This window comes from Berghia stephanieae, chromosome 2 (genome assembly GCF_034508935.2).
Source record: "Berghia stephanieae isolate SIO BIC M18660-M18661 chromosome 2, UCSD_Bste_1.3, whole genome shotgun sequence".
NCBI lineage: Eukaryota > Metazoa > Mollusca > Gastropoda > Nudibranchia > Aeolidiidae > Berghia > Berghia stephanieae.
Genome location: NC_088361.1, coordinates 17,188,793 through 17,216,575, shown reverse-complemented (window position 1 = coordinate 17,216,575; position 27,783 = coordinate 17,188,793). Strand labels below are relative to the sequence as shown.

Sequence of the window (27,783 nt, the reverse complement as noted above, 5' to 3'; positions counted from 1 at the left end):
ATAAGTTTTCAGCATTATTATTTATTATTATTATTATACCATACCATGCATATCATACCATACCATGCATACCATACCATACCATGCATACCATACCATACCATGCACACTATACCATACCATGCATACTATACCATACCATGCATACCATACCATACCATGCATACTATACCATACCATGCATACTGTACCATACCATGCATACCATACCATACCATGCATACTATACCATACCATGCATACCATACCATGCACACTATACCATACCATGCATACCATACCATACCATGCATACTATACCATACCATGCATATCATACCATACCATGCATACTGTACCATACAATGCAAACTGTACCATACCATGCATACTGTACCATACCATGCATACTGTACCATACCATGCATACCATACTATACCATACCATTGCATGCATACCATGCCAGATACAGACAATTTCAAAGACTTAAAACTCAGCCGGTATAATAATATTGACAGATATCTCTGACTAGAGTATTTTCTCCATCAAACCAATCATGCTCACAAAATTGTAAAATCGAATAACAAATTCACATGATTTTCATTCATTTAGAATTTAGAATAACATATAGTAAAAAGGAATACTGAAATATAATTAATTAAGATTACTTACATAGTTAAAAATGAATACTTAAAACATTAAATAGGAATACTGACACACAGTTTAAAAAGGAATACTGACATACAGTTGAATAGGAATATTGACATACAGTTGAATAGGAATACTGACATACAATTGAATAGGAATACTAACATACAATTGAATAGGAATATTGACATACGGTTAAATAGGAATACTGACATGCAGTTGAATAGGAAAACTGACACACAGCTAAATAGGAATACTTACATGATATAATTTAATAAGAACACGGACATACAGTTGAATAAGAATACTGACATACAGTTAAATAGGAATTCTGAAATACAGTTAAATAGGAGTACTGAGCAAGCATAACTATAAACCAAATTCTCCAAAGCAAACTAACCTCCAGTTTCAACAACTTTGAGGACAGGAGTTTGACCTTCATATCCAAAGATTATCCTGAAAGGAACAAACGTGATAAAATTATTTTTAGTTCAGACAATGAGATGTTCAACAGACCTGCCAACTTTTCAAAATAAAAAAAGAGAGAAAATCTTCAGAGGTCAAAGGGTAACATAAAAATTAAGAGACAAACCACAATGCATAAATTACTACATAAAATAGAAACCCTGTTGATTTTCTTTTTTTAAATTGAGCTTTTATATAGCGCAATATCCACTAAACATGCTCAAAGTGCTTTACAAGGGGTCCCTGGCCAAAAGCAATATTCAACATGTAGGACGGTACATGACGCCTGTTAGGAGATAATAACATTTTTCGGACAGACAACGCTGTTAACAGCCAGGTACTCATTTTACAACTGAGTACGGTGAGAGAATGTGAGTAAAGAGCCTTCTCCAAGGACTCAACTATGCGTCGAGCAAGGCTCGAACCCAGGACCTTCCTATCCGAAAGCAAATTTCATACCACTAGACCACCTACCCGCACAGAAAAACAACAAAAACTATTTTTTAAAAAATCAGTGTGCGAAACACAAAAGGAAATCCTTAAAATTGAAAAGAAATCAAACTTGAAGGGCTGGAAGTAAACAACGCAGTAAGCAGGGCAAACTATATGGGAAGCGGAAATAGTTTAAATTCAATGTTGGTTTACCGTGGTTCGTTATTGCTGTTGAAAAATAGAACCAAATTCCACGACCCAGCGAAAATTTTATAAAAAGCCGGAAGACGGGCATGGAAGTGTGAATCTCGGAAGGTTGGCAGATTTGGTTCGATATCTCTTAAAACGGAAGAAACTACAAAAAAATATTTACATAAAATTAGGTACACCAGCATGTAAATTTTGATCATATTAACTTTCTAAAGTTCAACATGAAAGCAAATCAAATAATGGGATGGTTGGCCGTTAAAATCAATGGTCCATATCAAAATTGTCGAATGTTTAGTTTTACCAATATTTTCTTTCTATAACCACTTATTGACAATATCAACAAAAACAGTTTTTTCTCAGTAAAATCATTATTTATTTGAGGCCTGGTAATTTCATTTTCATCAGTTGATGACAGAAAATGCATGTTTTTATTTTACATACTATTTACTTCTTTTTAAAGAATGAAAACCTATAAATTTTTATATCAATATGAAGGTGACCACTTGACCTCTCTTCTACACACCCCAATTAGCATAATCTCCTAAGCGAAACATTTCCATTTGAAATTTCTCATTCAACTCATGAGACCATGAGAGAAATCTAGGTCATATTCTGTGTCTTTCTCCTGTTTACAAAGGGTATACCAGTTTCACTTTCAAATGTGTATTGTCCTTATTTTGCTCGAAAGCCAATTAAAAAACTAAGAATAGAGCAAGAAAATCAAGTCCCAATATGAAAAATCCACACAAGAATATAGATGCCCACATCTAGTTTTGATTTTAATTAAAATCAAATCGATACGATATTGCTGATGTGTTTTGAATACCGAAATTTTTATTCAAGAGCATCAAAGTATAAAACCACTTTCAAATTAGTAGACCTACATCTTGTAATATTAACAACCCCCCCCCAAAAAAAACAAAACAAAACAAAGCAAAACAAACAAAACAATCCAGGTATCAATCACAATAAGATCAAATTTGGACTGATCTTTAGCAGAACAACTGATTTTTCAAAAGAAAATATTAAAGTGAAAGAGGCTGTTATTGTTCTCACCGCTATTCTAACATATTACGTATGAATTACTGACTTAAGGCCTTTCGCTTCCTAATCATCCGATCGGGACGGCTCGGCTGCCTCTCTAATCATCTGTGTCATTTCCTTCCACAGTTCACAGTCTTTTTGCTGTGGATGCTAATTTCATGAGGTCTTCCTTTGATTTTAATCCTTTGTTATTTTGAAGTGTTTTAGGTTCAATTGGACAGTGTGAATGACTGGGTGGTTACCTTGACATTTCTTTGTCAGATGGGGTGAAAAAATATTCAATGGCTTTATTAGCTGGTATAATTCATTCTTCTGAGTAATATATGCAAAAAAGCCGCATCTTGCCCAGATTTGAATGGATAAGGGTCTTTCATTGCATTTTTCATAAAGTGTCTTTATTACTTTATTGCTATTTTGTGGGGTATCGTATATTCAGGACTCTTTCAGTTGTTTTCTATGAATTGTCTAATCTTTGCTCTTCGGTTCCAGTCAGTGCCCATGTTCCGCAGTTGTATATAAGCACTGATTTTACAAGGGTTGTGTATAATTTGATTTTGGTGTTTATTTTTATTTTATCTTTTCTAATCCATATACGTAAATATTTATTTAGTGCAGCCGTTGATAAACTTTTTTTTTATTTCTATGTCTTCCTTGTCTCCTATTAATGATCCTACTTTTTTCGTGGCTCACCATTCATCTTTCTTCCTTGACAGTAATGTTACATCTGTTTTGTCAGTATTAATTAATGTACAGTTGGTGATTTTGTAAGACTCTTGTTTGAGGCCAATAAAGTCAATGTCGTCTGCATATGCAATTTCCATGGGGAGTTCGTTTTCAAAACGTAATTGGGCCAAAGGAACAGATTTAAGCACATCTTTTAAAGCATTTTCTAGGTAAATGATAAATAACAATTTGGGTTATTCTCCTAGATAACAAGTCGGGCACGCCCCTTTTTGGTTGATTTTTGCCCGAATTATCTTGAAAGTTAATGGATAGAAAAATACTTAACAAAAAATCGTTTTCATAAATTATATAAAGAAAACACGAAAACCCAACCTTGTTTTATATTTGCACAAATTATATTCTATTCAAAAGTTTTGGAAAGATACCGGCCCTTATTTTTAACTGGTTGAAATAGAAGAAAAGTAAAGTAAAACGGCAAGAACACACTTCCGTGTTAGTCCTTGGACGCTAGATTTGATCAAAATATTTGCTAGATCTCTTGGAAAGTGGTTTCTACGGGCCTTTTATGATTAACGCTATAAAGTACCAGTTCGTGTCGTCTTTGTTATCCACAAGTCGGTTGTAAGCGTTAGTCAAAGAATCTTTATTTTTCCTTAAGTCGATCGCCATGTTTTGTGTTTTGGTAATCCTTCATGAACCGGAAGTGACACATGATTACGGAGACAAAGTAGGTAATCGAGTAAAATCCTATGTTTGATTACTGGCCTTCACCTCAATCAAAGTGACCCTTGACTGAGGTCACTGTCTAAAAATAGTAGAATATACAAAGTTATGACATCATTCCCCTTCATTGCCAAAGCTCTCAGAATAGGTGGATGTTCATTACACACAACAGTCAACACTGACAGTAAACATTCTGTGATGCGAGCCATTCAGGTGAGACGAATGTCATGTATTTTTTGACCGAGATCTGTTTACATTTGAAGTCCTTGGCTTATTTATTTCAAATTTCGCCCACTATCATATCTCGAACTCTATTTTTTTTTTAATTTCAAAATCATATCATGTTAAATTATGTTTTCGTTATTCTTTGTCTTGTCTCTCTTCCCTCTCTCTTACTCGATGTAATCCTTTCCCCGTCCTTTGTTGTGAAGAAGACGAAATGCTTTTGATAGGTCTAGTTTGATATTATTTTTTTAAAAAAAGATACTATCTAGATAGATAGACCTTTAAAACCAGTTAATATTTAATTTTAATATAGACTCTAGGATAAACGGTTCCAAAGTTATGATAATTTTACAACTCAAAATTTCCATACCTTATTGCATAAAGCTCAAGATCTGTGGCTGAGAATTCCCCCTACAGTACAGAAAAGACTCTCGATAAGCTAACTACTAATTGAAACGGGACTTTAGCAAGGATAAATGAATTATCTAGATCATGCCTTTTCGTTTGTTTGTTTTTTCTTCTCTCTCTTCTGAATTTTGAAAAAAATAACGTAATTTTTATCAAATTATAATTTTTTGACAAGATGTGCCTACATTGGTTTCTATCACGTTAAAAGAAATCTTGATCTCTGATCTTTAAAATTAAAATGATACCAGAACCGTTTATATACTGTGAAAAACAATGCAACAGTGATTATGTGGAATTGTGTTATTCAGATTTTAACCCAAACTAGAGCGCTTCACTTTTCCAATGGCTAATCGGCACCAGTCTATATGCTGGAATCAGACTAGATACCTATTTGAACCTTTACGTTTAAGTATTTCACATTCATGATCAATTAAGAGGGCTTCTTTATTTGATAGAAACATACTTATTCTATGCTAGTCTCTATACTATAACTGGACGCCAGTCTATTATATGCTAGCCTCTATACAGGACGCTAGTCTATCATTCAACATCGTGCCAAATCCGATTTTAGACCCAGATGCTCAATTACTGGACAAATTGTCAGAAAGAAATATATACTATGTAATCGTTTACGTGCAATTCCAGTGCTCTACTGATTTAGATGAATGAAAATAATTGTATTAAAATTCATGAAGATTCATTAAGGACTTCATTAATATATTTAGGTATGGGCCATTCATTAACAAAGACTCTTTTTAAAAATTTTTTATTGAGCTTTTATATAGCGCAATTTCCACTATACGTGCTCAAAGCGCTTTACAAGGGGTCCCTGGTCAACAGCAACATTTAACATGTAGGACGGGACATAGCGCCTGTTAGGCGATATTACAATTTTTCGGACAAAGACAACGCTGTTAACGACCAGGTCCTCATTGTAGTTCTGATCTTTAACATAATGACATTGAATAAATGCTATAACGATGGGGATTTTTATGTTTATGAAGATTTTATGTAATTTTCATCAGAATTTGCATAACGGGTTAATAATGTTAGTAGCTGGATGGAGTCCATTGACCTCCCATGGTGAGCAGGAAGTTACTTCTATCCCTCTGTATCTGTTTTCCCAGTTGCTTTCTGTCTTTGTCTTGGAATGAGATTGCATGGTTCTGACCTGGCCCTTGTCGGGAGTCCTCAGCTAATGGGGAAACAGTCAAATTTAAGTATTAGTTTTGGCAGATGATCTGTTTTCCGTTTTTTTTTTTTTTAAGATGATCTGTTTTGTGTGGCTATGTGATCTAGTGGTATGACACTCGCTTTCGGATCGGAAGGTCCTGGGTTTGAGCCTCACTTGGCGCATAGTTAAGTCCTTGGAAAAGACTCTTTGCTTACATTCTCTCACCGCACTCAGATGTAAAATGAGTACCTGGCCGTTAACAGCGTTGTCTTTGTCCGAAAAATTATAATATCGCCTAACAGGCGTCATGGCGCGTCCTACCTGTTGAATGTTGCTGTTGACCTGGGACCCCTTGTAAAGTGCTTTGAGTACATTTAGTGGATATTGCTCTATATAAAAGCTCCATTTTTTTATTTATTAGATGATACTTTTTTCCTAGTAAGTCATCTCTCTGTTATGTAATGTTAGTTATGTGTATTTTGTTTTGGATGCATTCTATAAACATTTGAGTTTTTCCTCTGAATGGGATCACATGCATGCTCCTGGATCAGTCCTTTTAGGTAATCACAAACTATGCCCGTGGAATCTACATCAGTTCCTTATAATATTTGTACCATTCCCCTTTGTCTTACTTTTTCTTGGGTGCTTTATTTGTATATCTAGAATTTTTTTACTATTCTATTTTCTTCTTTTTACTGGCACCAATATGACCTAGATATGTTGCAAGCGATGTAAAACGCTTTTAAAAAAAACAACAAAACAAACCAAAAAAGAGATAATTGTTTATGTTATTGGTATCTTTAAATTAAGTTTGATAATAGTTTTTATTTTAACAGAATTTACAGTGAAAGTAATAAATCATTTTAAAGCCCTTTCTAATGTTCTAATGTTGGCACATGATTGCAAATGCTTTATATAAATTAACCTTTGTTTTGTTTTGTCTTTTTTTTCACAGAAATATCACAGATATGCAACCAACATGCTCTTGTACACAAGTTCGGAAATAAACCCTATGTTTTTGTTCAGACAGAACATTGTTTGAAAAAAAAAATGGTCGAGCACAATGTGAGCGGATTTAAAGAGGTGATAAAATGTGTGGTGGTTGGAGATAGCGGTGTGGGCAAAACATGCCTCATCTGCTCATATGCGTGTGGGACAACATATGATTTACGCAAGCTAGTCAAGACCCATCAGGCTACTGTCTTTGCCATAGATACATATCAACGTGATCAAGAGGTATGTCATATTTATATTTAATGATTGATTTATTGTTAATATTATAAGCACAGTCTCTGGAATTGGGAAGAGTGTGTTTATAGTCAGACAGTGTGGCTATGTGGTCTCGTGATCGGCTAAAACAGCATTGTCTCCCCCTGAAAAAAATTGTAATATCACCTAACACGTGTCATGTCTCGTCCTACAAGTTAAGTGTTGCTGTTGGAAAAGGCTCTTTACACAAATTCTCTCACTGCATTCACGTGTAAAATGAGTACCATAACAGCATAGTCTCTGTCAGAAAAAATTGTAATATCTCCTAACAGGAGTCATGTTACGTATTGCTGTTGGTCAGGGACTTTTTGTAAAATACCCTGAGCATGTTTAATGGATATTGCGCTATATAAAGCTCTGTTTGTTTTTTAAAATGACAAATCTTCTTCTTCTTCTTCTTCGTTCCTCTGATGGACATCTATGGCTGCAGTCCGATATCTGCTATGAAGTCTGTGGTCCGCTTTAGGTCCTCAGCCTCACCATAGAAAATGACAAATAGACTTAAGCATTTATAGAGTGCAATATCCACTAAACGTGCCCAAAGCGCTTTAAAAGAGGTCCCTAGCCGACAGCAACACCTCATATGTAAGACAAGATATGACGTCTGTAAAAACTTTAGCTTTTTCATATAGCGCAATTTCCACCAAACGTGCTCAAGGTGTTTTACAAAAAGTCCTTGACCAACAGTAACATGTAACGTGACTCCTGTTAGGAGATATTACAATTTTTCTCTGACAGAGGCTATGCTGTTAAGGACCCGGAACTCATTTTACACGTGAGTGCAGTGAGAGAATTTGTGTAAAGAGCCTTTTCCAAGGAATCAACTATGTACCGATTAGGCTCAAACTCAAGACCTTCCGATCCGAAAGCCAGTGTCATACCAGAAGAAGGCGATGTTACAATTACTTTTCCCCGACATAAACAATGTTGTAAAAAGCCAGGTACTCATTTTACACCTGAGTGGGGTGACAGAATGCGAGTAAAGAGCATGTTCCAAGGACTTAACTATCATAGCTGAACTCAAACCCAGGACCATCTGATCTGAAGGCAGTGTCATACCAGACGATCACAAAGCCACACTAGGGGAATAGTTTTATAATATATCCTAATAATAGTAATATCAATAATAATGATAATAATAATTATAATAATAATAATAATAATAATAATAATAATAATAATGATAATAACTATAATGATGATGATAATAATAATAATAATAATATCAATAATGATAATAATAATAATAATAATAATAATAGTAATAATAATAATAATAATAATAATAATAATAATAATAATAATAATAATAATAATAATAATAATAATAATAATAATAATGATAATAATAATAATAATAATAATAATAATAATAATGATAATAATAATAATATCAATAATGATAATAATAATAATAATAATAATAATGATGATGATGATGATAATAACAGACGATCTCATAGCCTCACATATTATAAGTTTAAGTTAAGGTCGTGGCTGGGTCATTGCTATCTTCTCCTCCCCCCCGTCACGATCCCGTGGTCAGAAATAACTGATTTCATGTGCCCCTGTCACTCATCGATTCCCTTTGGCCTGCATACTATACACCTTAGCCGGTCTTAGGTCATGTTTGTACACACACTGTCTGTCAGGGTTTGATTGTGTTTGGATAGCTTGATGTGCGTCTGTCTCTCTCTCTCTCTCTCTCTCTCTCTCTCTCTCTCTCTCTTATTCTTTCTTTCTCGGTTTCTTTCTCTCTCTCTCTCTTATTCTTTCTTTCTCAGTTTCTTTCTCTCTCTCTCTCTCTCTCTCTCTCTCTCTCTCTCTCTCTCTCTCTCTCTCTCTCTCTTCTCTCTCTCTCTCTCTCTCTCAATTTCTCTCTCTCTCTCTCTCTCTCTCTCTCTTTCTCTTTCTTTCTCAATCTCTCTCTCTCTCTCTCTCTTATTCTTTCTCTCTCTCTCTCTCTCTCTCTCTCTCTCTCTCTCTCTCTCTCTCTCTCTCTCTCTCTTATTCTTTCTTTCTCAATCTCTCTCTCTCTCTCTCTTTAAAAAAAAAATTCTTTCTTTCTCAATTTCTCTCTCTCTCTCTCTCTCTCTCTCTCTCTCTCTCTCTCTCTCTCTCTCTCCGGGTGGGGTTCCTGACCTGCCATAGTGGACAGGGAGGCACTTACTGTGTCGTCTATCCCCCTATATCTGTTTTCCATTCCCCTCTATCTGTTTTCCATTCTCTAATATGCTTTCTGTCTCTGTCTTGGCATGAGGTTATTTTTTTTTTTTTCCTGACCCTGGCGGGGAGGGGAAACAGTCAACTGTATGTTTTTGGGAGATTATATTTTTGTGTCTTGTAAATGATCTCTCGTTTATGCACTGTTTTATTTTTGTTTTACGTATATTATTATTTGTAAACATTTGAGTGTATTCCTCTTAGTGGAGACATGTGCTTTTGTCAGGATGAAACATTTGGACAATCTCAAACTAAGTACTTTGCTAGTGTGGTCTTGGAATCTACATGTTTTCTATTTGAACCAATTCCCCTTTATCTTACTTTTTCTTTGGTGCTTTAATTGTAATTCTAGAAATTTTTGACTATCTCATTTTCTTCCTTTTTACTGGCGCTGATATGACCTAAATGTGTTGCAAGCGCCGTAAAACCTTAAAAACAAACAAACATTCTCTCTCTCTCTCTCTCTCTCTCTCTCTCTCTCTCTCTCTCTCTCTCTCTCTCTTGTCTCTTTCTCTAAAATGTTGTTACCCTTATCATTTCTGTTTCCCCTTACCCGTCCTTTCAATGTAAGTATGATTAACTGTATTTGTAGTAATGGTAATAGTAGTAGTAGTAACAGAAGCAGTAGTAGTTGTAGTAGGAGGAGGAGGACTTGTTTGTTTGCCAGTTTGTGTTACATTTTACTAGTTTTCACTCCCTAGATTTCTTTCTGTAACAGTCATATTCCCATCTATGACACAAATATATTATACTTTATTTACAATAAAACTTGGCAGGGACAGTAGAAAAGGTAACATTTTTATCGTTCATCTTGGCAAAATCAAATGGCGTGCAATATTTTGAGTGAGTGAAAGGGTCAAGGTGTTCCTGTGTTCAATGATGCATCTCACCCCCAAGGGAAACAGTCCTCTGTCCTTATTCTGTACATAATATTAATATGTATTACTGTTTACTACAGTTGGGATCAGATCAGTCCATTCGAAAACTCTACTATGTGTGGTGATGTGATCTAGTGGTATGACACTCATCTTCGCATCAGAAGGTCCTGGGTTCGAGTCCCGAGTGGCCCATAATTGAGCTTGGAAAAGGCTTTCATTCACATTCTCTCACTGGACTCAGGTGTAAAATGAGTACCAGGTCATTAACAACTGTGTCTCTGTCCGAATCAAAATTTTAATATCATCTAATTAAATGTTGCTGTTGGGTAGTGATCCTGTGTAAAGCACTTTGATCACGTTTAGTGGATATTGTGCTATATAAAAGCTCATTAAAAAAACAAACAAACTATGGTGTATTAGCAGCTTACCCATTGAGTAAACACTGTCTCTTCATTTGGGATGACTCTTACTTTTCCTGCTGTCTGCCTCACATTGACAAAACGTCTTTTTAGACTTTGGTAAGAAAACTTTTCCTTTCAGTGTCATCCATTGCCTCCAGTTAAAATTAGAATGAGGTGAATCGGGTGCTGAGATGTGAATTTCATGTTACATGAACCAGAAATACGAGATTTTACTTTATTGTTTGGGTGATATTCATATTCATGTACATCAGTAAGGCACATATAGATTTCATCTAAGTTGCATATTACTTGCTAAGCCCTTAACCCCAGTTGGAGCACAAGCTATCAATGATGCTTTGCCATTTGATCTTCCCTGGGCTGGCTTCTCGCTACACCTGTTTCCATGTGTATCCACCCCTTAACCCCAGTTGGAGCATAAGCCGTCACTGGTGCTTTACCATTTGATCTTCCCTGGGCTGACTTCTCACTCCACCTGTTTCCATGTGTATCCACCCCTTAACCCCAGTTGGAGCATAAGCCATCAATGGTGCTTTACCATTTGATCTTCCCTGGGCTGACTTCTCCTCCTAGCTGCTTCCATGTTTATCCACAAGCTGCAATGTATGACAACATATATGGTTTTCATATCTAGTTCATACCACTTGGATTGATAGACGCTCTCAACTTGTCAAAAGTCTAAAACCCGACACTTCTCAGAGTTTAGAAGTTTGAACGATGTGGTGACTTATTAAAATGCCATTTGTCTACACATCATCTCAAACGTGAACACAAGCCATACTATGCCTGATTTAGAATGAGATATCTTCTATTTATGTTATGTTTCTTTTCCTTTTGTTTTATACAAATTTGTTAACCTGTTATTGTTGATGAAAATTACGAATCGATAAGCTATTATATAGGTCAATTGTGTTCCTTATCACATGAAATATTATTGACTATCACATTTTTTCTTGTTTCATTTGCTGACAGATCCTTGACCGCTCTTGGTGTGATGTGGATGGATGTCAAGTATCTCTCCGACTCTGGGACACTTTCGGACACCATGACAAAGACAGAGGCTTTGCCTTTCGAGGGTTTGTTGCTTATTGTCTTTAATAACCCAAGTCAAAGTGATAGACTAAAGACTGGTGCTTTTATATTGCGCAATATTACAAGGGGTCCTTAGCCAACAGCAACGCTTAACATGTAGGACAAGACACGACACTTGGTATGCGATATGACATTTTTATTTCTGACAGAGAGAATGCTGTTAATGGCCAGTACTCATCTTACACCTGAGTATGCTGAGAGAATGTGAGGAAAGAGCCTTTTCCATGGACTCAACTATGCACTGCTCAGAACAGGACTTGAATCCTGGACCTTCTAATCCAAAGGTGAGAGTCATATCACTAGACCGTATAGGAGCAGCTGCTAGAAGCTGTGGACTGTAAAAAGTCTTAAACGAAAATCAATAACAGCTTCTCGAATAGTCTATCTGGGTTTTTAAGTAATGTATTTATGTTTTGATTATTATTTTGTATGTTGTTGTTGGCTGAAGAAGGGTTTTGAGCCCAAAACGTTAAGTGTTTGGAATTTTGTTGTTTTTAATTTTTTAAACTGTTATATTCATGTTTGTATATTGCTTTTTTATTGAATAACCAATAATTTGGTGAAAAAATATGCAAGACAAACTCATTGAATTAGGAGATTTGATTAAATGTGGAATTACAAAAAAAAAAAAAAAATATCAGGTAGAAAATGAAATGTCAATGCCCATTATATAAAATGTTGACATTTTTTTGAAAAGAGGGGATAAAAAAAAAGATAGTCCTTCAGAGTCATAGGCCCCTCCAGTCGGATTATATACCCAGTTTCTATACTATGAAACTGACAATAGCAATTGCTTGCTACCCTTTGAATAGGATACTAATTTATTGCAAAGTACTTTTCACCAGATCTAACGGAACCAGCTACTCAACCACTGCTAGATGGACAGGGGCGTCATAAAAAAATATTGACTGCACCCGGGATCGATCCCAGTTCTTTTGCTTGTGAAGTGAGTGATCTACCAACTGAGCTATTGGGACCCCAGTGTAGAGCGGATATATTTATGAAATTCATTTCATTCTATAATCAAATGGCTCAAATGGCAGTCCATTGTGGGATGAAGAAAATTATGTGGTCATTGCCAAAAGTGAGAAGTGCTCCTCAAAATGTTTATAACCATGCAAGTACTTTAAAAAAAAATTGGAATACATAATGGGCTCTGATGGGATTTCCAGACTTCTGTTAGAATACAACACACCATTTTTTAAAAAGGTAATGACAATTTTTAAAAAGAGAATTTTGGTAATACTCCCCTTTTTTTTAGTTTGGAGGAAGGGGGAGGGAAAAGAGGGGTAATTGATTTAAAAAATTCATTCTTCACGGCATCACTGATATCATTTCACCAATGATTTATTTGAAATATGTTTAATATTATTTTCAATTTTATTTCATTTATCCTAAAAGGTCAGATGTCATTGTGCTGTGTTTTAGTGTAATGAGGCCTAACACATTGCGAAATGTGTTGAAGGTTTGGAATGTTGAAATTCAGCGCTGTGCTCCAAACATTCCTGTAATCCTCTGTGGCACGCAGGCAGACTTACGATATTTGTGCTTTGATGACCACTACCTTAGTATTGAGAAAGGACTTCTTTACAGGTAAAACAGAACAAATATATTTCAAATAAGTTTTCATTGACTAGTCAGTTGTTAATCAATGTTGTGGAATTGAAAGCCTGGCCGTGGGCCATAAGTCCTACAGTGAAGTCCTGGTTTTCTTCCAGTTTTATTGAGGAACAGATTGTAACAAATGACCCACTGTTTTAAGGAAATGTTATTTTCCATTTTTAATTACACGTCTTTAGTCACAATGTTAGATGTGAGAGACTTAAAGAGAACCTGTCCTATATATATATATAATATATATATATATATATATATATATATAATATATATATATATATATATATATAAAACTTCACATTCATACAGAATTGTCACTTCACCCACATCTTGAATAGAAGACAAATGAATCGTTGACACCCGAATCCCGTTCCACAACAATCCATCATGACACATCCTACAATTTTGATGAATGTGGCATGCCTGGTTAAAAGCAAACTAATCCATTGCATCATTACACGAGCTCTCATTAATCATAGAATTGCTCACCAAGACTGTCAAATGGTCGCAGTATAATAATTATAATATTAAAGGGAATGGGTGGTGATAGACTTAATGCCATTGTTAATTCATTAACTATTTCCTAATTAGAAGACAAGGGATGGCTCCATTCTTTATCCTTTCAATAAGCACGTTTATGGTTTTCATTATTTGGAAAATAGGAAAAAAAAAAAAGAAAAAATATCTTAAAATGTTTGCTGAGGCTCTGAAATCTTTCCACAATTAAGGGCTGTTCCAATAAATTGGTGTTCCATCTACAGGCATAGACTGTATCGGTCAGTCTGTGTGATGACTGTCACAGTATATATTGTTATTGTAAGGATTCACGTCAATATCATATCACCCCTATTATTGTTTTGACTTCCGTTTCCCACTTTGGAAGGTTATCCCTGAAAGTCATAAATAAATATTACAATGACCATGTCTGTCCTTAAGACAGGTCTGAGCTAGAGTTGATTTGTTTTGCTTTGTTTTGTTTTCAAAAGATGATTGTAATGTAATTTTTTTCTGGAAAATCTAAATCTCTGCATTCACTCAGTTTTCCTTTTCATAACTCCTTTTTTTTTTATCCAGAGATATTTCACCCAGTGATATTATAACTCCAAGTGTAGGAAGGGAAATTGCCAGGGATATTGGTGCACCATACTATGAAACCAGTGTTTTGACACGTTATGGGGTGGCTGATCTCTTTATCAATGCTGCACGAGCTGCTCTCATTGATCGGCAACGAATGAAATTTCTCAATCCTGGATTGAGAAGAATCCAAAAACCACTCATACAGCCTCCGATGAAAATGCCCACTCCTTCTTTTGGAGAAATTGAAGTTGCTCAGCCTTACAGAAAATCTGACATAGGTTCCGTAATCAACAATAGATCGGAATGCGATGTAACGTTTTTAGTTCAAAACGAGAGTATTGACGCACACAGAATTTGTTTAGTCGTGGCTTCCAATTTCTTCAAGCATCTATTTTCTTTGGAATCCTTGGCCAAACTTCAAACAAAACGAAAAATTAATGCACATCTACGCAAACAGTTCCCCAATCGATTCAGTCACACGGATATGGAGCACCTTCTCGATGACAGCGACCAGGAATCTATAAGCAGCTCCAGTTTTCAGGATTCGATGGGTGACAGTTTTTTGTCTGGACCCATGATAAGACCCTTGTCTCAATTTCCCCTTTCAATTCCCTACGATCACAAAACAGTTGAGAATATTGAGATTCGCTGTGACTTGGATGGATCTGAAAGACTTGTCACATACATCACACTCATGTCAGACATTACAGCCAATGCATTCCGTGTTATCCTGGATTATTTGTACACTGGACGGTTGCACCCTTGTAATGTTGAATTGAAACAATTACTTCAAACAGCTGAATTATTACAGGTAAACCATTATTTCTATGCATTTGTATTGATTTGATTTTTTTTTCTTGAGAGATGACAGCTTGTTCTTGTCTCTGGTTAAAGTGATACAAGGCTGCTAGAAGCTGTGGGCTAACAGATTCAAAGAAAATAACAAAATACCAAACTCGGAACATTTTGTGTTTTTGTGTTGTTGGCTGAAGAAGGGTTTTAAGCACGAAATGTTCCGAGTTTGGTCTTTTGTTTCATGGCTGGTATCTTGTTCTATTTTGAAGCTGTTATATTCATGTTTGTTAATCAGCTCTGTGTCATAACTTTTGATCTCTTTTGTCTCGTTTGTTTTGCCTTTTCTTTCATTTTATGTATAGATATAATACATGGACAATAGTACTTAGTATGGCTCTGTGGACAATTGTACTTAGTATGACTCTGTCACTCGATTATAGATATACAACATGAATAATAGTACTTACTATAGCTCTGTGGACAATAGTACTTAGTATGGCTCTGTGGACAATAGTACTTAGTATAGCAGTGACTATCCCGAACAAATCTTTGAGCCTCTTTTTCGCTCATGAAGTGCCCAAATTCTCGACAAAATATGGGACGAAGCCGTTCCGTACATGCTATTTAAAAAAATTAATTACGAAGCTGTTTATCGATGAATATGACTGAAAGTTGGCACACAGTTAGAAAAGAGGTCATTTTAGATTATGCCAAGCGACTAAACTCGTACGATTACCAGAAGACCTTTAAAAATAGATTTTTACTCTTTGGAGTACAATATTTCTAAAACTACAAAGAGGAGAGATTTTGTCGCTCATAAGGTTATATATGCACATTTCTTCTATTTATATTTCAAATTTCATTGGATTATGATAAGTACTTTTCCCGTATTCTCACAAAACATCAACCCAATTTGCATTTCAATGAGTGAAAATATGGAGACGGTCATTTTGCTCCCTCATGGCGCGACACGAAAATGATGTGAGAGAGGCAAGGCTGCCAGATGGCCAGACTTTAACCCGACTTCAATAGTGGCTAAATAGAAAATCATATGGCTTTCACTATTAAGACTGGCCCACTTAAAATGAACTAAATTTTAACAAACAGAAAGTTGAGTAGACTAGGATAAATTCACTGAGACAAAAATAGATGAATAAAATTTAATAAAAGAAACAAAATTATATATTTGGCCACACACGTGACCATCTGGCAACCTTGTTCGTGATGACTGATGACACAAATCCTCGCGCGCTTTTTAAAAATTAAGGTATTGTTTCATTGTTTTGTCATAGGGATAGTAGATTAACACCTCTCTCTCTCTCTCTCTCTCTCTCTCTCTCTCTCTCTCTCCCCTCTCTCCTCTCTCTCTCTCTCTCAAATAAATACTAGAAATAACATAAGCCATGGTCTCACGGGACTGATTGATAATAATTTAGCAGGCATTTTTCGTGTCATTTGTATGGGCTGTAGACACAAAATTACACTTCGGAAAAGTTCCAAATGACCAATATTATGTATATTTTAAAACAAAATTATAGTTGACCCTAGGCATACAGCTCTAAAACTATACACGTTAGAACTCTTCTGATGTCTTCATCATATTGGATCTTATTGAGACATTTGATTATTGGATCTCATTGAGACATTTGGTAATTCAATCTCCTTGAGACAATATTGATTATTGGATCTCCTTGAGACATTTGATTATTGGATCTCATTGAGACATTTGATTATTGGATCTCCTTGAGGCATTTGATTATTGGATCTCATTGAGACATACATTTGATTATTGGATCTCATTGAGACATTTTATAATTGGATCTCCTAGAGATATTAGATTATTGAACCTCCTAGGGACATTTGATTATTACCTTGAGACTTTTGATCATTGGATCTCCTTGAGACTTTTGATTATTAGATCTCCTTGAGACTTTTGATTATTAGATCTCCTTGAGACTTTTGATTATTAGATCTCCTTGAGACTTTTGATTATTGAATCTCCTAGATATCTTTGATGTTTGGATCTAATAGAAGTCTTAGATTATTGGATCTCATAGAGAGATTAGATGTTTGGATATCCCAGAGATATTAGATGTTTGGATATCCTAGGGATATGAGATATTAGATTATTTGTTATCGTAAAGATATTAGATTATTGGATCGCCTAGAGATATTAGACGTTTGAGTCTCCTAGAGATATTAGATTAATGGATATCCTAGAGATATTAGATTATTGGTTATCGTAGAGATATTAGATGTTTTATAGGTGTTTGATTTCTTTCTAAAAGTAAAGTTGAAGGTTTGGTTTCTTGATGGTAATGAAATAGCTCATTTCTACCCCTTAAAATTAATATTATTTTGGTACAAGATTTATTTTTTCCCCGCTGTTTTATCTTTACTTCTTTCATTTCACACTTTAAAAAAAATTTTTTTAAATCTTTTATATAGTGACGCCTTTCAGGCGATATTACAATTATTTTGTGATTGGGAAAATGCATTTAATGGCCTGAGAGAATGTGAGTAATAAACCTTTTTCTGAACTCAACCATGCTCCAAGTGAGACTTGAACCCATGATCTTCTGGTCCGAAGGTGACCGTGAGTGTCATAGCATACCACAAGACCACATAGCCAAACTTTATCTCTCTTATTAAAATGTCAATCATTTTTGTTGCTTATGTGTATTTTTCTTGGGTTTTTCTTGATCTTTCATTCCATTTCCATGTTTTAGTTGACAGACTTGATAAGGTGCATTGACAACCTGATGTTAGGCCGTGATTTCCTCAATGTGGAGATGGAGAAAAAGTTTCAATGTGAAAGAAATGAACAACTCAAAGAATTGATTCGAGGTCCAGATTTTCTCACGGGTATGAATGAGCCTGGGTTTTTTTTTTCTCTTTACTTTTGTCTTTTAAAAAATTGTATCAAGCATTTCTTTAAAACAAAAACTCCACAATAATAGTATTATTAATAAGGTCTTTGAAATGTTTTTAATAATCTAGCATTTGGTGAAATCGAAATCAGCACATCCTACAAAGAATATAAATGTTACACCGAGCTGCTAGAAACTCAGGACTGTAAAAAGCATCAAATAAAAATGAAGATAACAGTTTTTTTTAAAAAATACCGAAGACATTACTTTAGTCAATAACAAAAATCAATAGAAGCATAAATACAGTAGTTAGAAACTGTGTTTGGTATTTTCTTTCGTGATTGAAGCTGTTCTATTTAATTTTTGTTTATAAAGGATTATAAATGTGACCCGCATCTCCCATCTGGATGGCTGGGGTTCCTGACCTCCCATAGTGGACAGGCTGGCTGAGATTCCTGACCTCCCATAGTGGGCAGGCTGGCTGGGATTCCTGACCTCCCATAGTGGGCAGGCTGGCTGGGATTCCTGACCTCCCATCGTGGGCAGGCTGGCTGGGATTCCTGACCTCCCATAGTGGGCAGGCTGGCTGGGATTCATGACCTCCCATCGTGGACAGGCTGCTGGGATTCCTGACCTCCCATAGTGGGCAGGCTGGCTGGGATTCATGACCTCCCATAGTGGGCAGGCTGGCTGGGATTCCTGACCTCCCATAGTGGGCAGGCTGGTTGGGATTCCTGACCTCCCATAGTGGGCAGGCTGGGGTTCCTGACCTCCCATAGTGATAAAGGAGGCATTAACTATGTTTACCATACGCTATATCTGTTTTCTAATATGCTTTTTTTGTTTTTGTCTCTGAATGAGATTACTTGGTTTTATCCTGGCCCTGGCCGGATACCCTGACTGGGAGGGAAGCTGTCAAATGTATTGCGAGATTTTTTTCATAATTTTTGTCTTGTAAATCATCTCTCTGTTAAGTGATTTCCTGTTGATGGGGAACTCTGCTTGTGTCTGGATAAGACGTTTAGGGGATCTCAAACTAAATACACTGAAAGGATACTCTTGGAATCTACATCTCTTCTCCATTTGAACTAATTCCCCTCTAGCTTCCTTTTTCTTGGTAACTTTAATTGTAATTCGAGAACTTTTTACTATCCCATTTTCTTCCTTTTTACTGGCGCTGATATGACCTAAATGTCTTGCAAGCGCTTTAAAACCATAAAAACAAAAACAAACATCTTCCATCTGGTATTAGACCTGGGAGAACTTGAGGACAAAAACTTTCCTGCAGCCTCCGTTTACTTTCCTGTCACTCTTTTCTTTATCTTTATCTTTTTCCTCTAACTGTTGAGACTTTGATAAAAATTATTCTGCCAAAAGGCGTAAACACAATTGTAAGAAAGTCACTATAAAAAATGACATCTTGCATGGCCTGCTCAGGAAATAAATGAAGCATTTTGTAGAGACGAAGTTGTTTGGAGCATGGAAATGCGAAATATGAATATTCAGTTAGTTACTTTTGTTTAATATTTTGTAGTATTCTTGCTATTTCCTTTAATTTTCCTATTTTGGTTTTCAGATATAACTTTCCAAGTTGACAACGGCGTTGTCTCTGCACACAAAGCTCTGCTGATGGCTCGGTGTGAAATGATGTATGCAATGTTTAGCAGCGATTTCATCGAATCAGCTTCAGATATTGTTAGTAGAATCTATCTACTTCTTTTCATTGAACAAACAAAATCTAAAATTTCCTCATTTACATGCTGCTAAAATAAAAAAAGAATTATATTGAATACTTTTTAAGGCTTTTTTTTAACGGAAAGTTAGTTTTTCTCAGACTTTTATTTTACTTTTCTTGTGAAATATATTTAATTTTTTTTTTCTTTTAAATTTTAAGATATAAATAGTGTAGCAGAGAATTCTCAATCAAGTCCCGATTTCTCGTTTTAATCCTTCTATTTTTAGATACTGGCAACACAAAATCTCGAACAAGCTGGACCTTAACTTTTGCATTCATCTATAAAATTCCTTTACGTTGTATTTGTTTTGAACAGAAACGAAGGCTACCATCATTATCCATGTGGCATTAACCATGTTAGTTAATATGTTACATATGCTTGTGTGTGGAGTGAGTGTGTTTGTGTGTGTGTGTGTGTTGGCCTAGGAAATCATACCAGATGCCCCCCCCCCCCCCATGGAATTTGAGTTTATGTTATTTTTTTTCTATCTGTAATCATCACTGATCAAAATGGTCTTTAAAATTTGTCAATGTATTCAATAGTCTTTGAGATATGGTTAGTTACAGGTAGAGGACTACAAAATGTATTCAATAGTCTTTGAGATATTATGGTTAAATACAGGTGGCTGGCTACAAAATGTATTCAATAGTCTTTGATATATGGTTAGTTACAGGTAGCTGGCTGTACAATGCATTCATAGTCTTTGAGATGGTTAGTTACAGGTAGCTGGCTACAAAAACATTATTTTTAGAAAATCAGCTTTAAAGTTAAAACAACATAATTTAATGTAATCAAAATAAAAAGAAATAACAGAATAATCAACACCATTTAGAAAGAAGTATTCATGCTCACAACAGCTAACAGCGTAGTGGCGATGGCGCCAAATATGATACCAAACATGCCAAACTATTTTAATGCTAAATCATGAGTCAAATTAGATCGGGGGGAAATGCATTTTTTGGGTGAAGTTTTATGCAGATTTCGAAGCAATATCTCTTAGCCATTTTTAAGACATAAAGATACAACATACAAAAGAATGCTGTTGGAAAATGAAAGATAAGTGGTTAAAATATATCGTTTTTTGAAGTAATATCATTTTGGCTACAGAATGCCATTTTTACGTTTAAAACCATGTAGCTGGAAACGAGGCTAAACGACATTTGATATGTTATCACATATTATATGTGTGTGTGTGTGTGTGTTTGTGTGTGTGTATGGAGGTGATGGGCAAAGTATGTTTGACTAGTGACATATGCAGTGTTGGTCTGAAGCTGTTACTGTTATGTATTACAATCAAAGAAGTGATTAGGGGTAAGGAAGATGGGATCAGGTGCAAGGGAGATAAGTGAGGATTGGTAGTGATTAGGTACCAGATTGGTAGGTAAAGCAGTCACATGCTAAGAGTGTAATCAACGTTTAATGGGTCGTGCTGCCTTTGTCTTCCAATTATAGCACACACAAAGGGGAACCTTATTCCATCTGTTATTGAATGAAACAAGACATACTTCACGCTACACCTCATTCTAATGAGACCTTACCAAAAAAAACTCACATTTGGCCCCCATATGTTCTTTATATTCTTTGTAAAATACTAAACAAGGAAATGTCGAGCAACAGGTCCGGTTCAAACTTGTTTGATATTTTCGTGGTTTACTGTATTAAGTAAGTGATTCATTATTTTGTCACTTGTACAGACTGAAGTGAACTTTTACCTATTCATAAAGATAACTCTGGAATTGGGCTTCTTTTGGTTGTTTGTTTTTCATTGTTTTTATTTGTCACAATATATTTTTGCTTTATGATTTTAAATATTCTAATGAGGTTATTCTTGATATCTCTGAGAATACCATGCCTGTCAAAGAATATTTCCTGAGTGGGGTTCTTGACCTCTCATAGTGGGTAGGGAGGCACTTACCGTGTCTTCTATCCCCTAATCTGTTTTCCAACTTGCTTTTTGTCTTTGTCTTGGAATGAGATTTCTTGGTTTGTCCTGGCCCTGGCTGGAGTCTTTGACGGGGAAGGAAAAAGTCAAAAGTATAGCTATAGCTTTGGGAGATATTATTTTCTTTGTAAATCATCTCTATGTAATGTATTGTATTTTTGTGGTTTTGAATGCATAATGTAAGCATTTGAATGTGTTCCTTTTAGTCGGATCCTGTGCCTGTGTCCGGATGAGACTTTCAGGTGATCTTAAACCAAGTACACTGATGGTTTGCTCTTGGAATCTAAATCTATTCCCTATTTGTACTATTCCCCTTTGTCTTGCTTATCTTCTGTGCTTTTAATTGAAAATCTAGAATTATTTGATTGTCCCATTTTCTTCCTTTTTACTGAGCTGTAATGGCCTTTGTGTTGCAAGCGTCGTAAATCCCTTAAAAACAAAACAAAACAAAGAATTTTTCAGAGAAATTTTTGAAATCAATATTTAATATTCGTTGCCTCTTCAGATCCCTTTCCCTGGAATCTCATGTGAGACTTTCAAAGCTCTACAAGAATACCTGTATACTGGTATCTCCCCCTCCCTGGATGGTGTTGACTGCCTTGCCCTCATTGAGGTGTCTAACCGTCTGTGTTTGCCACAACTAGTCAATATGGTTGAAGAGGAAGTCGTCTCAGAGCTCATGACGTATGACAACAAAGACGAGATGTTGAAGGATGTCATTACTCTTCTCGAGCCCTCTGAGGTTTTTATTTTTGTCTCATCATAAAAAACAATATTTTAATTCTTAAACTACCTTATATTTAGCTTAATGTGATACTAAGCTGCGAGAAGCTGTGGACTGTAAAAAGTAATAAACAAAAATGAATATGACGGCTTCAAAAAAGAACAAAATACCAAACATGGAACATTTTGGGCTCAAAACCATTCTTCAGCCAACAACAACAAAAACCCAGTGAAAACATAAATACATTGCTAAAAAAACAGATTTGATAGAGGTATTGTGCGGCTATGTTGTCAAGTGGTATGACACTTGCTTTTGAATCAGAAAGTCCTGGGTTCGAGTCCAGGAGGTGCATAGTTTAGTCCTTGGTAAAGACTCTTTACTCACATTCTCTCACCTAGTCAGGTGTAAAATGATCACCTGGCCGTTAATAGCATTGTCTCTGTCTGAAAAAAAAAATTGTAATATCACCTAACAGGCATCATAGTCTCGTCCTCCATATTAAATGTTGTTGTTGGCTTAGGACACCTGTATGTGTTCAAACTTATTTTGACAAATGTATAAAGTTACACGTGAATATGTCAGTACGTAATTTACAAATCGTTGGTTGAAAAAGATTGGAGATTGATTTATGTCTTGTTTTTATTTTTAAATTCTTGGTATAAAAGTAATAGTTAAGGTAAACAGTGAGTAGATTTCAAAAAGTAAAAACTGTGCATTAAAGAAGTAGGGGGAAGAGACTATATAGACTTTATATGCATTTATTACTTTCGTTTTAAAATGGATATAGTTTTATCTTGGCTTTGGGTAAGTGAAATAAACAGGTTTTAAAAAGTTTTTATATTTTATCCAAAAAATATCTTTTGTCAATGAAATATAGATGTTAGCCCATTTGGGAATGTTATCAATAGGAAAGAAAGGTGTGATGCCAAAAAACTGGTTCCTATTTCATTGGAAGTGTAAAACCACTCTTCCGTTGGACTGGATGTATAACTTGTGTAATTCATCTTCTGGTTTCAGAGTGATGGTGTTTTAATTTCTGGTCTAAGAATCTGCTATATTTGCTGCTACTGAAATAGTTATGCCTTCTTTATGTCACCTATTCTTTATCAGTACACCAAAGGACTGGTTACATACACACTCCCAAGGATTAAGGAACCAAAAGAGTAGAGGGTGTGATGTCATGACTTATCTTCCCTATTACTGCATGTCTTTATGCAGCTTTGTTGATTCATTTTCAATTCTGTAAGAAACAAACAAAACGATGTATAACAATCTTGCATTTATTTGATTATCATTCCTGAAAATGTCACCTTATTTTATTTCTGAGTATCTGTATTTTTCGTCAGGGAGGGTAGAAAAAACTGGGAACGAGGGAAGCATGGTTTAAGGAAACGGCTAGTTTCACTTCAATTAGAGTTCTAATAAGATGTTGAAAGTGATTCAGTACATAAATGAGAGAGAGAGAGAGAGAGAGAGAGAGAGAGAGAGAGAGAGAGAGAGAGAGAGAGAGAGAGATCTGTTCAATGTTATAGTTATCATATAACGTTATAACAAGTGTAACTAAATGACAAATTGACATATTTATGGACAATAAAGATCTATTATTATTATTATTATTATTATTATTATTAACATTATTATTATTAAAAAGAATGAAACGTAACAAGTAACAAGTAGCCAAGGTAGCCTAGCGGGCACTTTTGGGCGCATCCATAAAATTGAGTTAGAAAAGTAGCGGGTGTCTTTGGGTGCACCCAGAAGCAATGGGTAAATATAACTAGCTCTCTACACATACTGTAGTGTTATTTGTTGACAATTTAGTGTAAAATCCCAGGAATAAAAGCGTTTGTTCTAAAATGAATCAACCATTCCTTGATTTGTTTCACATTCATTATATAAAGATTTTGATCCAAACAATCCACAGCAATACAACGCTCATCAGCTGTCTCGATTCTGCAAGTACACTCTCAGTGTCAACTTTCGAGATGTGCTTCAAAGACAACACAAACTGCTGAAAACGTTGACACAAGATAAGCAGGACGAGATAGAGAAGAGGAGATGGCCTCCTGTTTGGTAAGTATGCTCAAGTGTTTGCTTTGGGTATTGCTTTAGAAAAGTGAGTGGAGAAGGCATTTATGTTGATAATAATAATGCTGAAAACTTATATAGCACTATAACTCCGAGACACCAGACTCTAAGCGCTTAAATTACAAATTACTTTGGCTGAAACATAATCATTTACACACACAAGCACACACACACAACAGAAACCAAACCTATCTTGCTTCTCACACCATCTACTAAAATCGAAACAGATATTAACAGATAATAACAAGAAATGAAGTGAGCTTCATACGGTTTAAGGTTAAGCCTCCGAAAGTTGATGTGCTTTAATGTTTGATCATGTGCTTGGATCATGTTTCTTCAACGAAAACAATGTAACTGCCGTAACATACTTAGAAATGCTTGAATCTTTTTGCATACCCCATACAGTTGCTATTATTAACAATGTCGTTTTCCAGCAAGATGGATTATCGCCTCATTGGAGACTACATGTGAGAGCTTGTTTGGATAAAAATTTTCCTGGCGGATGGATTGGAAAGGGTGGGCACATCATCTGGCCTCCCAGGTCACAGGATATCACCCCTCTTGATTTCTTTTGCTGGGGTTACGTTAAAGACAAAGTTTATGCCACCAGAATAAGAGATTGCAACCACCTCCAAATCAAGATAAGGGAAGTTGTGGCGACAATTACCCCTCAACTGCTACAAAACACATGGAGAGAGTTGAGGAAGCGGTTAGATACGTTGAGAGAGACGGGAGGATCCTATGTAGAGGTTTAGCTTGAAACAGTATGAAGCATTGTCTTGTATGTTAAATAAATTTTGTGTTAAACTGAAAATCTGTAAATCAGATGCATTTTTATTTTTCTTCCAATTTTTGCATTAAAAAATCGCTTCGGTCAAATTTCTTACTATTTACAAAAAGTGCAACTGTTTTGTAACTGCTTAAAGCATCTGCCTGAAATTTTCACCACAAAAAAACTTGAATAGTGATGGGAAACTGTGCAAAAACTAGTTATTTCTATTGTTTGTTTATAAGCTTTTTCAATTATTTATCGGGTAGTAATTTAAAAAAAAAAAAAATGTACATCAAGGTGACAACATTGAAAATGTCCAACAACATGTTCTGTCTTTTTTAATGGAGGCTTTGCCCTTTGGCACCAATGGAAGATCCTTTTGTTTCCATTCATTGTATTAGAATGGAGAAAAATAAAAGGTATAAACACACTAACATATATAACATCGTTATCATCATCATCATCCTCCTCACAGCAGCCTTCCTAATATTTCCGTTAGCATCCTTCTCTTTCACCATCACTCGTCATATAGTTGCCTATACAAAGTGGTGTAAGCCCTTTCCTATGGATTTAATGCAACCAAGTTGCCTGTACAACGTTATTCAATTCAGAAATTGTGACCAGGCACTTTTATCAATAATAATAAGAAATGTTGGGTATGGAGAAGTGCCAGATGAAAAAAAGAGAATAAAAATAATTCGGTGTCAGAGCCAACCTGGGATCCAATTGACACAGCATCCTCTGTCTGGCTGAGAGAGAGAGAGAGAGAGAGAGAGAGAGAGAGAGAGAGAGAGAGAGAGAGAGAGAGAGAGAGAGAGAGAGAGAGAGAGACCAGTCACACTAGCCACTGAGCCATCCAACCACCATATGTTTATTCTCTGTTTTCATCTGCCACTTCTCCATATCTTATATTGCACATCTATACCATGTTAGAACTTCACGACTTTATATTAACAGCCAAAGCAAGCTGAATGCAAGGCCAGTAAACCATAGTTACTAAATTTATCATGTCTTAGTATTTATTTAGAATTTTACTAGTTGCCAAGGTGTGTAGATTATGGATTTTACAGACTTATTTTGAATGACTTTAAATGTCGGTTTATAATGTTCTTTGTTGTGAAAAAAACTTTCTATTTTATTCTGATTTTTTCTTTTTCTTTCTGAAGGTATCTGAAAGAGGTTGAGTTTTATGAGAAGCAAGTACAAAACTACCCTTTCTCTGCTGTCCAATCAGCCTCCCAGGAATACAGGCTTAAGAAAAGTTGTCTTTGCTTCTGTTCAAGACGAGGAAAGCATGTCCTTACAGATCCTGTTGAGTTGCCAGGCTGAGATATACATATGTAGCCATCTTTTATTTCCCTTTACATTTCATTCATTTGAACTCAAAACAGTAAGGAATGTCATAAAAAAAAGAGAGAAAAGGGAATGAATTAATGTCATTGCAATTTAACACGCGTAGTGCCAATTCACAAGAACGTGTATTGACATTAAGCCAATTTAACACGCATAGTGCCAATTCACAAGAACGTGTATTGATATTAAGCCAATTTAACATATATAGTGCCAATTCACGAGAATGTGTATTGATATTAAGCCAATTTGACATGCGTAGTGCCAATTCAACAAGTGTAGTGCCAATTCACAAGAACGTGTATCGATATTAAGCCAATTTAACATGCGTAGTGCCAATTCACAAGAACGTTTATTGATATTAAGCCAATTTAACACGCATAGTGCCAATTCACAAGAACGTGTATTGATATTAAGGCAATTTAACGGGCATAGTGCCAATTCACAAGAACGTGTATTGATATTAAGCCAATTTAACAGGCATAGTGCCAATTCACAAGAACGTGTATTGACATTAAGCCAATTTAACACGCATAGTGCCAATTCACAAGAACGTGTATTGACATTAAGCCAATTTAGCATGCGTAGTGCCAATTCACAAGAACGTGTATTGATATTAAGCCAATTTAACAGGCATAGTGCCAATTCACAAGAACGTGTATTGACATTAAGCCAATTTAACATAAATAGTGCCAATTCACAAGAACGTGTATTGACATTAAGCCAATTTAACATAAATATGCCAATTCACATGAAAGTCTATTGATATTAAGCAATAAACAAAAAGGAATATTAACAGCTTCAAAAATCTACAAAATATCAAACACAGAAAATTTTGGGCTCAAAATTCTTCGGCTGACAACAAAAAACAATGAAAACATAAATACATTACTAAAAAAAAACAGACATTACTAAAAAACCAGACATTACTAAAAAAA

At 35.4% G+C, this 27,783-nt stretch overlaps 2 protein-coding genes across 3 annotated transcripts in view; one reads left to right on the top strand and one right to left on the bottom strand.

Moving 5' to 3' along the window:
• The window catches only part of LOC144964403 (drebrin-like protein B), a 26,517-nt gene extending 22,198 nt beyond the window's left edge, over window positions 1-4,319 (bottom strand). The window contains exons 1-2 of one of the 2 annotated variants that reach the window (XM_078898600.1): window positions 4,050-4,319; window positions 1,029-1,084 (exon numbers count right to left, since the gene is read on the bottom strand). In XM_078898600.1, coding sequence (XP_078754726.1) covers window positions 1,029-1,084; window positions 4,050-4,132 — 139 coding nt within the window. In that variant the 5' untranslated portion in view covers window positions 4,133-4,319. The remainder of the gene's footprint in view (window positions 1-1,028; window positions 1,085-4,049) is intronic. The other variant, XM_078898601.1, reaches the window with a different exon arrangement.
• On the top strand, window positions 4,309-27,783 carry LOC144964402 (rho-related BTB domain-containing protein 1-like). Its single transcript, XM_078898599.1, has 10 exons — window positions 4,309-4,399; window positions 6,949-7,229; window positions 11,755-11,858; window positions 13,276-13,467; window positions 14,566-15,379; window positions 18,093-18,228; window positions 19,810-19,928; window positions 22,417-22,653; window positions 24,560-24,708; window positions 26,662-27,783. Exons 2-10 carry the CDS (start codon window positions 7,044-7,046, stop codon window positions 26,822-26,824), a joined length of 2,100 nt encoding a protein of 699 aa, XP_078754725.1. The 5' UTR covers window positions 4,309-4,399; window positions 6,949-7,043; the 3' UTR covers window positions 26,825-27,783.

What these genes read in the sequence shown, in the direction of transcription:
- LOC144964402 (XM_078898599.1), top strand. Translation starts at nt 7,044, where the DNA reads ATGGTCGAGCACAATGTGAGCGGATTTAAAGAGGTGATAAAATGTGTG. An exon ending in GAGAAAGGACTTCTTTACAG is followed by an intron (nt 13,468 to 14,565) that starts GTAAAACAGAAC and finishes TTTTTTATCCAG; the next exon opens with AGATATTTCACCCAGTGATA. An exon ending in AGGAGATGGCCTCCTGTTTG is followed by an intron (nt 24,709 to 26,661) that starts GTAAGTATGCTC and finishes TTCTTTCTGAAG; the next exon opens with GTATCTGAAAGAGGTTGAGT.